The sequence below is a fragment of the Dryobates pubescens genome, chromosome 25 (assembly GCF_014839835.1).
Source record: "Dryobates pubescens isolate bDryPub1 chromosome 25, bDryPub1.pri, whole genome shotgun sequence".
NCBI classification, from domain to species: Eukaryota; Metazoa; Chordata; class Aves; order Piciformes; family Picidae; genus Dryobates; species Dryobates pubescens.
This window is the reverse complement of record NC_071636.1, coordinates 6,267,338-6,280,818: the sequence shown is the minus strand read 5'-3', so window position 1 is coordinate 6,280,818 and position 13,481 is coordinate 6,267,338. Positions and strand designations below refer to the sequence as shown.

Here is a 13,481-nt window from a genome sequence, read left to right as displayed (position 1 = left end):
CATAATAAAGCTTGGACACAACCTGGAGAACTGCAGGACAGCTGTGATGGTCCTTGGAGGAGCTGTTTTCTTCCCAAGATTGTTCTTGTCTTATACCATCTAGAGGAGGAGCAACCAAAGGGGCTTGGCAGCAGCATGGACCAGCTCAGGTGCCAGGTCCACCAGCTCTCTCCTTCACATCCCTCTGATGTAGGGCTGCAGGGAGCAGTTTGGCTCAGAACATTCCTGAATTAAGTGATACTCAGAGAGCTGAAAATGCTGAGCCATGAGAGTGGAAGAACCTGACCGACTGCTGTCATACATAAAGAGCCTTCATTAGGAGGATGATTCCACATGGAAACTTCTGCCATAAAGGCCTGGCTCAGGTGAGCCAAGCAAACCACTTATTTACTGTGTTTAACGTGCAGGAATCACCACACTGATTACAGAGGCATCACATGGACTGCTTCCATGGCACCACTGGGCAGCATTTGTCACCACACACAGCTCAGCCTTGATGTTCTTCACAAACAAGTGCTGAATTAACAACACAGATCCAGAGAGGTGATCCTGCCACTCTGCTGAGACCTGACCTGGAGTACTGCGTCCAGCTCTGGTGTCCTCAACACTAGAAGAACCCAGAGGGTCCAGAGTAGGGCCACAAAAATGATCAAAAGGGCTGCAGCATCTCTCCCATGAGGACAGACTGTGGGAGCTGAGGTTGTTCAGCCTGGAGAAGACCTGTAGAGACCTAATAGTGGCCTTCCAGTACCTGAAGGGGATCTGCAAGAAGGCTGCAGAGGGACTGCTTACAAGGGCCTGCAGTGATAGGCCAAGAAGCAATGGTTTGAACTTAGAGGAGATTTAGGTTGGACATTAAGAGGAAGTTCTTTACCATGAGGGTGGTGGAACACTGGGACAGGTTGCCCAGTGAGGTGGCTGAGGCCCCATCCTTGGAGATATTTAAGTTCAGGCTCAGCAGGGCTCTGGGCCACCTGATCTAGGGTTGTTTAGCCTGAAGAAGAGGAGGCTTGGGGAGACCTTATTCCTCTCTGCAACTCCCTGAATGGAGGCTGTAGCCAGGTGGGGGTTGGTCTCTTCTTCCAGGCACCCAGCACCAGAACAAGAAGACACAGTCTCAAGCTGTGCCAGGGGGAAGTTTAGGCTCAATCTTAGAAAGAAGTTCTTCACAGAATGAGGGATTGCAGGGCGAAATTTAGGCTTCATCTTAGAAGGAAGTTCTTCACAGAAAGAGAGATTGGCCATGGGAATGGGCTGCCCAGGGAGGTGGTGAGGTCAACATTCCTGGAGGTGTTTAAGAAAAGCCTGGATGAGGCACTTCGTGGCACAGCCTGGTTGATTACTTAGGGCTGGGTGATCGGTTGGACTTGATCATCTTGGAGGCCTCATCCAACCTGGCTGATTCTGTGATCCAGCAGAGGATGTCCCTTGCTGCCTGCAGCGGGGGCTGGACAAGACGACCTTCAGAGGTCCCCTTCCAACAGTATCACAGCACCACAGTATAACTAAGGTTGGAAGAGACCTCGAGGATCATCGAGTCCAACCTGTCACCACAGACCTCATGGCTAGACCATGGCACCAAGTGCCACATCCAATCTCCTCTTGAACACCTCCAGGGACGGTGACTCCACCACCTCCCTGGGCAGCACATTCCAATGACGAACGACTCGCTCAGTGAAGAACTTTCTCCTCACCTCGAGTCTAAACCTCCCCTGGCGCAGCTTGAGACTGTGTCCTCTTGTTCTGGTGCTGGTTGCCTGGGAGAAGAGACCAACCCCTTCCCGGCCACAACCACCTTTCAGGTAGTTGTAGAGGGCAATGAGGTCACCCCTGAGCCTCCTCTTCTCCAGGCTGAGCAACCCCAGCTCCCTCAGCCCCTCCTCACAGGGCTGTGCTCAAGGCCTCTCCCCAGCCTTGTTGCCCTTCTCTGGACACCTTCAAGCGTCTCGGTGTCCTTCTCAACCCAACCCAAACCCGCTCTCCGCTTCCACGTGAAGTGTTGGCGTGGGGGGGGAGGAAACTCCAAGAGCTGCACTTACCTTGTGCAAGGGCAGCACCAGGAAGGCTCCCCCGCCGCTGGCATCGACGATGATGGCGACGAAGCGAGGGTTGACGGCGCAGAAGGAGCTGTCCCAGGTGACGCGGGACACGCGGATGTCGTCGTAGCACTGGTCGTTCTTCACCGCCTGCCCGAAGACGTGCCGGAACTTGCTCTGCCGCACCACGCGCCTCATCGTGTCTGCGGAGGGCGACAGCGAGAGCTCAGGCCACGCAATCACACAATCAGCAAGGCTGGAAGAGACCTCAGAGATCATCCGGTCCAACCCGGCACCCAACACCTCATGGCTACTAACCCACGGCACCAAGTGCCACATCCAATCCCCTCTTGAACACCTCCAGGGACGGTGACTCCACCACCTCCCTGGGCAGCACATTCCAATGGCTAACAACTCTCTCACCTCCAGCCTAAACTTTCCCTGGCACAGTTTGAGGGCTGTGTCCTCTTGTTCTGGTGCTGGGTGCCTGGGAGAAGGGACCAACCCCCTCCTGGCTACAACCTCCCTTGAGGTAGTTGTAGAATACATAGACTAAACCAGGTTGGAAGAGACCTTCAAGATCATCGTGTCCAACCCATCAAACAATCCAACACCACCTAAACAACTAACCCATGGCACCAAGCACCCCATCAAGTCTCCTCCTGAACACCTCCAATGACGGCAACTCCACCACCTCCCCCAGCAGCCCATTCCAATGGCCAATCTCTCTTTCTGTGAAGAACTTCTTCCTAACATCCAACCTAAACCTCCCCTGGCACAGCTTGAGACTGTGACAGCAAGAAGGTCTCCCCTGAGCCTCCTCTTCTCCAGGCTAAGCAACCCCAGCTCCCTTAGTCTCTCCTCATAGAGAGAGTTGCCAGCAGAAGTGGAAGAGCAGAGCCAAGCTGCCCCATGGATGGGGGTTGTCCCCCTCTGCCCACCTCTGGGGAGGCCACACTTCGAGTACCAGGGTTCGGTTTTGGGCCCCTCAAGCCAAGAAAGGCATCGAGGGGCTGGAGCGGGTCCGAAGAAAAGCAGCAGAGCTGGTAAAGGGTTTTGAACAGAAGCTTTGTGGGTTGGAAAAGAGCTACAAAACAGAATGAGTAGGAAGATCCTCCAAGAAGATGAATTGCATACCTGGAAATCTTGATTGTGACAGGAAAGGAGCATCAGCCAGAGCATGGGGGATGTGCACCTGACAGGAGCAGAGGGTAAGAACTCAGGAAGTGAGATGCAGTGGCGCTGGTGCTGCCAGGGGAGGTTTAGGCTGGATGTTAAGAAGGAGTTCTTCCCAGAAAGAGAGATTGGCCATTGGAATATGCTGCCCAGGGAGGTGGTGGAGTCACTGTCACTGGAAGTGTTTAAAGAGGGGCTGGATGAAGCACTTGATGCCATGGTTTAGCTGATTAGATGGTGCTAGGTGATAGGTTGGACTGGATGATCTTGAAGGTCTTTTTCAACCTGGTGAATTCTATTCTATTCTATTCTATTCTATTCTATTCTATTCTATTCTATTCTATTCTATTCTATTCTATTCTATTCTATCCTACCCTACCCTACCCTACCCTATCCTATCCTATCCTACTTTATTCAATAGTCTGTACTTCCTGGTGATGCCCAGAAGACTTAGACATTGTAGAATCACAGAATTGTTTGGGTTGGAAGAGTGCTTTAAGATCATTGAGTTCCAACCATTATCAGCACTTAAGGAGTTCTTCACAACTCAGGGTTGTGCCCCCTGTACTCAGCACTGGTGAGGTCATACCTTGAGTACTGTGTTCAGGTTTGGAGCATCACTCCAAGAAGGACATGGAGGGGCTGGAGCAGGTCCAGAGAAGGGTAGCAAAGTTGGGGAAGGGCCTGGAGAACAGGGGTGGTGAGAAGCAGCTGAGGGAACTGGGGGTGTTTAGCCTGGAGAAGAGAAGGCTAAGGGCAGACCTCTCTACAACTCCCTGAAATGAGGCTGGAGCCAGGTGGGTGGGGGTTGGTCTCTTCTCCTAAGGAACAAGTGATAGGATGAGAGCAAATAGCCTCAAGCTGTGCCATTGGAGGTTCAGGTTTGATATTAGGCACAATTTCTCCAAGCCCTGGAACAGGCTGCCCAGGAAGGTGGTGGAGTCCCCATTGCTGGAGATGTTTAAAAGACCTGTGGATGTGGTGCTTAGGCACATGGGTTAGTGGCAATGGTGAGATTGTGAGCTCCAGGTGAGCAGTTGGACTTGATGATCTCAAGGGTCTCTTCCAGCCTCAATAGTTCTATGATTCTACAGTTCCATGACCATTCTATGACCTCCTTGCTTGCCCAGAAGATGCTAAGAACCTCCGCAGGACCCTTCACCCACACCACCTCTGAGCTTCCAGCAAACAGAACCACAGCATCACTCATTATCCCAGCACCTTGCTCTGAACCTGCCAAGTCCTCCTCCACTTTCCCCCCTTATTTTGGGGTGTGGGGGGGGATGTTTTACATGACCTGTCAGGCTCTCTTGCCCCACACACAACTCCTCTGCACTCCCAAGGACGTCTGACAGAAAGACTTTGCCGGTTAGGCATCGGTTGGAATTCCTGATGCAAATGCCTTCTCTCTGTGCAGCAAAGGAAGTGCCTAATCCTGGAAGCAGTTTCTTAGACAAGTCTCCACATATTTTGAAGGATAAATCTGGTCTCAGATTGAACTTGTTTACTTTCAAGTCAGACAGGGTCCAGAAGATGTAAATAAAAATGCAGGCTCTCAAAATCCGGTGTTCCTGTGAAGTGGTTCCACATGTTCCCTGCCTTCCCTCTCTTTCTTCTAACTCCAAAAGCTCACTGAAAAAAAAAATAACACACCAAAAAAAAAAACACCCACCCCCCCCAAAAAAAAAAAATCATAAAAGTGGTTTCCTAGGCAGAAAGGAGTAATGGAAAGAAGCTAATGACTCAAATTAACTTGGTGTGTCTGTAGCGCTTCTCCTTCTCTTCAGGAAAATCCTTTTCAAGAAGGTTTGAGTTAGAAAGAGAAGGAAGAGGACTGGCATGGAAAATTCCAGCTCTGGAAGAAGGCATGGGCACACAGCTGCATGTGAACACCAAGCCTGGAAGCCAGTGGCTGTTCTAGCCTCCAGGCTGGCCAGGGAGCTGGTGGGGTCTCCTTCTCTGGAGGCTTTCAGGACCTGTCTGGATAGGGCAAGAGGAAACGGCCTCAAGTTGCACCAGCAGGGGAGATTTAGGTTGGAGACGAGGAAAAATGCCTTTGCTGCAAGCGTGGTCAGGCTGCCCAGGGAGGTGGTGGAGTCACCATCCCTGGAGGTGTTAAAAAACAGCAACACATAGACATTGAACTCTGGGACATGGGTTTGTGGACATGGGTTGATGGTTGGACTTGGATGATCTTTGAGGTCCTTTCCAACTCTGGACACTGAAACGTGTCCAGAGAAGGGCAACAAAGCTGGGGAGGGGTCTGGAGCAGAGCCCTGTGAGGAGAGGCTGAGGGAGCTGGGGTTGCTTAGCCTGCAGAAGAGGAGGCTCAGGGGAGACCTTCTTGCTCTCTCCAACTCCCTGAAGGGAGGTTGTAGCCAGGTGGGGGTTGGTCTCTTTTCCCAGGCAAGCAGCACCAGAACAAGAGGACACAGTCTCAAGCTACACCAGGGGAGGTTCAGGCTGGATGTTAGGAAGAAGTTCTTCCCAGAAAGAGAGATTGGCCATTGGAATGTGCTGCCCAGGGAGGTGGTGGAGTCCCCATCCCTGCAGGTGTTTAGGAAGAGCCTGGATGGGGTGCTTGGTGCTATGGTTTACTTGATTAGATGGTGTTGGGTGTTGGGTTGGAATCAATGATCTCAAAGGTCTCTTCCAACCTGGTCTATTCTATTCTATGATTCTCAGATTCTCTCCCTCAGTGCTCACAGAAGAAAAAGCCTCCATAAAGCATCTTGTTTTTACATATGAGAAAAATGTTTCTGCCCCAGTCCCTAGAGAAAGCAAAACAAAATATGTTAAAAAAAAAAACAGAAATCAGCAGAGTTCACCTCCTATCTCACTTCCCAGTAGGTCCCAAAGCACATGGAGAGGCTGGGAAAAAAATCACTCAGCTTCCCAGAGCATCTTGCTCCAGCCCCACCAGGCTGCTGCTGATACACTGCAAGGTTGTGCAGCAGTTCAGCAAGATGTGGACAGGCTGGAGAGCTGGGCAAAGGGGAACCTCAAGAGGTTCCACAAGGGTAAGTGTGGAGTCCCTCACCTGGGGAGGAACAACACCATGCACCAGTACAGGTTAGGGGTTAACCTGCTGGAAAGCAGGTCCATGGAGCATGGGGGATGGTAAGTTCTCCTTGGGACAGCAATGGGGGCCGAGAAGGCCAGTGGTCTCCTGGGGTACATGAAGAAGAGTGTGGCCAGGGTAGGTTCTCCTACCCCTCTACTCTGCCCTAGTGAGACCACATCTGGAGTACTGAGTCCAGTTCTGGGCTCCCCAGTTCAAGAGGGACAGGGAGAGAGTGTCCAAAGGAGGATGATGAAGGGATTGGAACACCTGTCTGGGAGGAAAGGCTGAGAGACCTGGGGCTGTTGAGCCTGGAGAAGAGCAGCCTGAGAGGGGATCTTATGAATGTTTACATCTGAAGGGTGAGGGGAAAGAAGGGGCCAGGCTCTTTTCAGTGGTGTCCTGTGGCAGGACAAGGGGCTATGAATACAAACTGGAACCCAGGAAGCTCCAGCTCAACATGAGGAGAAACTTCTGTACAGTGAGGGTGCTGGAGCCCTGGAGCAGGCTGCACAGAGGGGTTGTGGAGCCTCCTTCTTTAGAGGCTTTCAAGACCCATCTGGATGTGTTCCTGTGTGACCTGCCCTGTGTGATCTTGCTTTGGCAGAGGGGTTGGACTCAGTAATCTCCAGAGGCCCCTTCCAACCCTCACCATGCTGTGATTAGAGTCACAGAATCACAGACTTGGTTTGGGTTGGAAGAGACCTTTGAAACCATTGCCTCCAACCATCAACCAAAGACCACCTTGGCCATCAAACCATGTCCCCAGGTGCCATCTCCCTAGGTTTTTTGAACACCTCCAGGGCTGGTGACTCCACCACCTCCCTGGGCAGCCTGTTCCAGTGCCTGGATTGTCTGATTCCATGATGCTGTGCAGCGAGAGCCTCGTCAGGCAGCTCCAGCACGACTCCCCCTGCGCAGCCTGTCTGCAGCAGACGTGATAAAAGCTTGTAGGGCTGTCTGCAAAGGCTTCATGTAAGAGTGTAATGATCCCTGTTTTGTACTCTCTGAGGTGAACAGAAAAAATTAAACAGCAACCAAAAAAACCTGAGTAAGGCAGGGAAAGTGCTCATCAGAGCTGGGAAAGCGGCAGTCAGAGCGTTTGAAGAGCAGCAAAATGTTGCAATGAATGTGGCAGCCAGTGAGTGAAATACTCCCCTTTCCTCTCAGATAAGGACAAATAATCAGAGTGCTTCCCTCCAGCTCCCACCCAACATGTCCAGATGAAGCCTTTGGGAATGGCCCTGGCCAGCTGCCCAGCAGCTCCATGCCCACTCGAGGCAGCTGCTGCCGCCGCGGACCCAAGCGCCACCAGGGTCTTTGGTGTGATGGTGTAAGAGCAAAGCCCAGACGGTGGGGCAGCCCAGGCAGCTGGCTGGGAAGAGCCTCAGCAGCTCCTCTGCAGACATGGATAACGAATGCACCAGTTGGGAGGGTGGGTTTTGGGACATCTGTCCCCAAACAAGGGGTGGAGGACACTTAAGTGCCTTGACATAGGCCAAGCAGATGGCAATGGCTTCCAGCCACCAGTGAGCTGGACTCTCCAAGAGCTGGCGTGAAGGGTGTCCAGCCATTGATCACCTCAACTCACTGATGGCCTGGCAGAAAGAGACCTCTAAGATGATCCAGTCCAGCCATTAACCCAGCACTGCCAAGTCACCACTAGCCCGTGTCCCTCAGCACCACATCTACGTGGCTTTCACAATCACAGACTACAACCACAGGATCATTAAGCTTGGAAAGCCCTCTGAGGTCACCAAGTCCAACCCTCCACCACCACACCCACTAAACCACCTCCCAAAGTGCCATGTGTACAGGTTTGATGAACACCTCCAGGGATGGGGACTCCACCACCTCCCTGAGCAGCCTCTTCCAAGCCCTGACCACTCTTGCAGCGAAGAAATTGCTCCTAATATCCAACCTCAATCTCCCCTGATGCAATTCAATTTCCTCTTGTCCAATCTCTTGCTCCCTGGGAGAAAAGGCCAAGCCCCACCTCACTCCAACCTTCTTTGTGATGTTCAGTCTGGAGAAGAGAAGGCCCTGAGGAGATGTTTTTGTGGCCTTCCAGTATCTGCAGGGGGCTACAGGAAAGCTGGGGAAGGACTTTTGAGGGTGTCAGGGAGTGATAGGACTGGGGGGGATGGAGCAAAACTAGAAATGGGGAGATTCAGATTGGATGTTAGGAAGAAGTTCTTCCCCATGAAGGTAGTGAGAGACTGGCACAGGTTGCTCAGGGAGGTGGTGGAAGCCTCATCCCTGGAGGTGTTTGCAGCCAGGCTGGATGTGGCTGTGAGCAACCTGCTGTAGTGTGAGGTGTCCCTGCCCATGGCAGGGGGGCTGGAACTAGATGATCCTTGGGGTCCTTTCCAACCCTAGCAATTCTGTGATTCTATGTGGGGCTTGGTTTTGTTTCCAGGCAAAGGGAGAGATGATTTTATCCCAACTGGATGGAAGCAGCTCTGCTGAAGCAGATGGTGCACGGTGCTTCCAGCGTGGGAAGCTCAGTGGGACTCACGCGTGGCTGTCTGCACCACAGAGGGAGGGTGGGTGGGAGGGTGGGTGGATGAGTCAGGGCACAGCTCCATCCAGGGCCACCAGCCCCGCTCCCTGAGCACCATCCCAGCCCCACCAAACCACACACAAAGGTGAATTTCAACTGCAGGATCCCCAAAAGACAGAAGCTCTGTGCTATCAACCTGCCCGGGGGCCACTGAAGAGGCATCATTAAAAAATGCAGCTCCACACCCAGTTACTAACTCATAGCTGCAGACTCATTTGGAGACCTGTCAGACATTCCCACCCCCAGAAAGCTCCTCCCAGTCCCACACTGTTCAGGGCTCTGCTGCCCCAACTTCTGCATCCACCACTCCGATGCTGCTGAGTCCTGCAGCAAGCCCTAGACGAGAGCAGCAGCATCCCCTCCCTCCCTGCCACCTTCAGCCCTCATGAGGTGACACCAGGCCACCCTGAAGAAGCCAGGGATGCTCCTGCAAAGCCCAGCATGCTGCAACACCATGGGAAGCTTGCAAAAAGCAGCAACCCCCTCCTTGCTCAGGGTGTGTAGCTCATCTTGGAGAAGGGAGAAGTCCCCTGCTTTGTGGACAGCTTTTCCTTGACTGTTCACCCACTGGCAACGCTCCCACCCCACTGTGCATCAAGATTAAAACCTGAAGGTTTAGGAGGAGGGAAGTGAGGGCTTACCCCTGCCTTGCTGAGCTGTCACTGAGCACATTGCCCAGTGTCAACCCATCACAGAAATGTTTTGGTTAGGAGATCATCAAGTCCAGTCACAAACCTGAGACCACCACAGCCATCAAACCACTTCCCCAAGTGCCATGGCCACAGGTTTCCTGAACACCTCCAGGGATGGGGACTCCACCACCTTCCTGAGCAACCTATTCCAATGCCAGGGGTTTTGCAATTTGTGCACTTTAATGCTGGGAGCATGGCTGTGATAGCCAAGGAGGAGAAGGATGATGTGGGATAATGCCATCTTCCCTTTGCTTCATCAATACCAGAGCACCACAAACCAACCCCACACCTGCTTATCTCAGAGAGTGGGAGGTCTGCCACCCCTTCTGCTCCAACAGAAGAGAAACATCATAGAACCAATAAGGTTGGAAAAGACCTCAGAGATCATCAAGTCCAACCTGTCACCCAACACCTCATGACCAACTAAACCATGGCACCAAGTGCCACATCCAATCCCCTCCTGAACACCTCCAGGGATGGGGACTCCACCACCTCCCTGGGCAGCACATTCCAATGGCCAATCTCTCTTGCTGGGAAGAACTTTCTCCTCACCTCCAGCCTAAACCTCCCCTGGTGCAGTTTGAGACTGTGTCCTCTTGTTCTGCTGCTGGTTGCCTGGGAGAAGAGACCAACCCCCACCTGGCTACAACCTCCCTTCAGGGAGTTGGAGAGAGCAAGAAGGTCTCCCCTGAGCCTCCTCTTCTCCAGGCTAAGCAACCCCAGCCCCCTCAGCCTCTCCTCACAGGGCTGTGCTCCAGACCTCTCCCCAGCCTCATTGCCCTTCTCTGGTCATGTTCAAGTGTCTCAATGTCCTTCTTAAACTGAGGGGCCCAGAACTGGACACAGGACTCAAGGTGTGGCACAGGGGCAGAATGACCTCCCTGCTCCTGCTGGCCACACTGTTTCTGATGCAGGCCTGGATGCCCTTGCCCTCTTGGCCACCTGGGCATCCTTTATCCCATGGCAGACTGTGCTGGCCCTTTGGGCCATGGTTTGGTGGCCATGGTGGTGTTGGGCCGTCGGTTGGACTCGATAACCCTAAAGGTCTTTTCCGACCTTAATGATTCTCTGACATTCTACCACTTCATTCCCCTCATTTTTTACCACCTGGTGGAAAGGAAGAAAAAAACAAAAAAAGCAAATAAGAAGAGGAATTTTTGGCTTCCTCTAAATGACATTTGAAAAATGCAAAGAGTCAGATGAATCCAGAAATAGCCTTAATTTGTTCTGCACGGATCTGCTGGAGCACACCTTCCCTGCCCTCTTCCCCACCTACAGCTCATCCTCCTTAGCAGGAGCTCTCTGATGAACACATGGTGAGCAGCCTCCAAGTCCTCATTTCCATAGCAAAGGGAGTGAGCCTTGGCTCCTTGGATCACAGCCATTTTGATCTGGCTGCTCTCCAAAGAGAAGAGGGGAGGGTGTTGGGGTGGGGGGGGAAGGAAAATGTGCAGCTCGAAGGAGCAGCCGCTGTGGATCTTGCAGCACAGAAAGCAAGCAGGTGAAAACCAGAATAGGGTAAAGCTTCATGCTGAGCACCCAAAAAAAAAACCCCCATCCCCCCCAGTCATCTTCTCCCTAGCCTCAGGTTAAGCCGTGAAGGGTATTTAGCACCCTCTTTTAGTTCTCAATACTGCAGTGGAAAGGATCCATCCCCTCCTCCACCATCTGCAGGGAAGCCACAGCCGAGGGTGGCTGCCACAGGTTCTCCCTCCAGAGCCATGTGCAGGCAAGGAATCCCAGCTTGGCCACTTGTAGAGTTATCAGGTGAGATACCACCAGTATTTTAGGACCTAAAGGAGGTGATAAGAAAGCTGGGGACAGACTTTTGAGCAGGGCCTCTTGTGAGAGGACAAGGGGTAAGGGTTTAAACTGAAAGAGGGAGATGCAGACTGGAGAGAAGGGAGAAACTTTTGATGCTGAGGGCAGTGAGAGCCTGGCCCAGGTCGCCCAGAGAGGTGGGAGATGCCCCATGCCTGGAACCCTCCCAGGTCAGGACATTTGGGGCTCTGGGCAACCTGCTCTAGTTGAAGATGTCCCTGCTCACTGCAGGGGGATTGGGATAAATGCCTTCCAAAGCTTGCCATGATTCTCTGAGCCCTGATGATTCACCAGGAGGAAAAGCTGATTCAGCCTTTATCAGGTGGCACCCTTGGGAAATACCCAAGTGGGCAGGAAAGCACATCCAGGGCTGGTGGGGCTGTGCCAGGGCTTTACACTCAGGAAGGAGACTTGGAGCAAGGGGTTGAGAAAAAGGAAGTCCATTAGATCATTGTCTGTGCTGTAAATCTTCACTAAGGAGCTGGAACAACCTCCCTGCACTTGCTGGACAGGAAATGTTTTCTTTTCTTTAATTATTCCTTGGAAAAAATGCGATTTTATTTGTCTTTTATCGGAGACACACAAACCATGAGGGGTGGAAAGGGACCTCAAAGGTCATCAAGTCCCACCAGCAGCCCTCGTGCCCAAGTCTGGAGGCTTCCCAGCCTCACAAGCGGGCGCTGAAAGGAGTTTCAGCCTTGCCAGAGTCACAAGCCTCAGCAAAATCGAACCAGAAGCGTTGGCCACCCTGCAAAGGCCACGACAAAGGAAGTGCTGACAGATCTACAACCACGCTGATCTCCTGGATCCAGCTCCATGACACACAAGCATCTTACATGACCTGGTGAGGACAAGAGGGAAGAGCCTTCCAAACTCCTTTTCCTTTGCCCCAACCCCCTCCTCAAATGTCAAGTGACTGCCGGCTGAATTTCCCCCCAGCGATTGCCTTCCATCTCCCACTTCTGCATCTAAAAGGACTTTCAGAGAGTCAGGCTACCCATCAGCCGTGCCCACACAGTGATACTTTTCATTCCACTTCTCTCTGATCCCCCCCCCCCCCATCACGATGTGTCACAAGAGTTGCCATGAGTTGGCCCATTTTCCCTCTCTATAAAGGATTTATCTGTCTCGGGAAGCCAGCAGATGTATCGCTGTGGCTTTGGAGGGTTTGCAGCCTGCTTATGCAAGAGGAAATGCATCCTGCTAGGGAACACTTACAGGAAAACCCCCCACTAATGGCAAAATCCTGCTCTGCCCATGTGATTGTGATCCCTGCTGCAGTGGGAGACACTGGAAATAAAAGGGCAGTTTAAGTCACAGCCAGCCGGAGGCTGCTGCTAAATGGGGCGAGGAGATACAGATCCATTGGAGAGGGAGAGCAGCACTCAGGGGAGGGCTGGTCCTTGGGACTGGAAAGGGCTCTTCCCTAAGTGGAAACTGTCAAGATGAGCTCCTGTCTTGATGGTGAACCCCGTGTGACAATGGAGAAGCCCACGTGTGGATGGTGAGCCCCCCAAAACCAGAAGGAGAGGTGGTGTAAGCTTCAGTGGCAGCTTTGGAATCAATGTCCAGCGTCAGACAACTGCTGAGAAACAAGGGGGCAAAAATAACCATGCTACAGAATCCCAGCATGGTGGGGGCTGGAAGGAAGCTCTGGTGATCATCCAGTCCAACCCCCTGCTCAAGCAGGGGCACCCACAGCAGCTTGCCCAGGAGCACAATGGCCAGGGGGGGTTGGAAGCTCTCCAGAGACGGAGACTCCACAACCTCTCTGGGCAGCCTGCCCCAGGCCTCCAGCACCCTCATAGAATCATAGAATCAATAAGGTTGGAAGAGACCTCAAAGATCATCAAATCCAACCTGTCACCCAAGACCTAATGGCTACTAAACCACAGCACCAAGTGCCACATCCAATCCCCTCTTGAACGCCTCCAGGGATGGTGACTCCACCACCTCCCTGGGCAGCACATTCCAATGGCTAACAACTCTCACACCAAACAAGTTTCTCCTCCTGTTCAGATGGAACCTCCTGGGCTCCTGTTTTTGCCTCTTGCCCCTTCTCCTGTCCCAAGCACCACTGACAAGTCTGGCCACATCCCCTTGCCCCCTGCAGGTCCTTCAGCTCTTGCTGA

At 52.6% G+C, this 13,481-nt stretch overlaps 1 protein-coding gene across 1 annotated transcript in view; it reads right to left on the bottom strand.

Moving 5' to 3' along the window:
• The window catches only part of CORO1C (coronin 1C), a 65,072-nt gene that overhangs the window by 35,298 nt on the left and 16,293 nt on the right, over positions 1-13,481 (bottom strand). The window contains exon 2 of the mRNA XM_054173022.1: positions 2,040-2,239. Coding sequence (XP_054028997.1) covers positions 2,040-2,234 — 195 coding nt within the window. The 5' untranslated portion in view covers positions 2,235-2,239. The remainder of the gene's footprint in view (positions 1-2,039; positions 2,240-13,481) is intronic.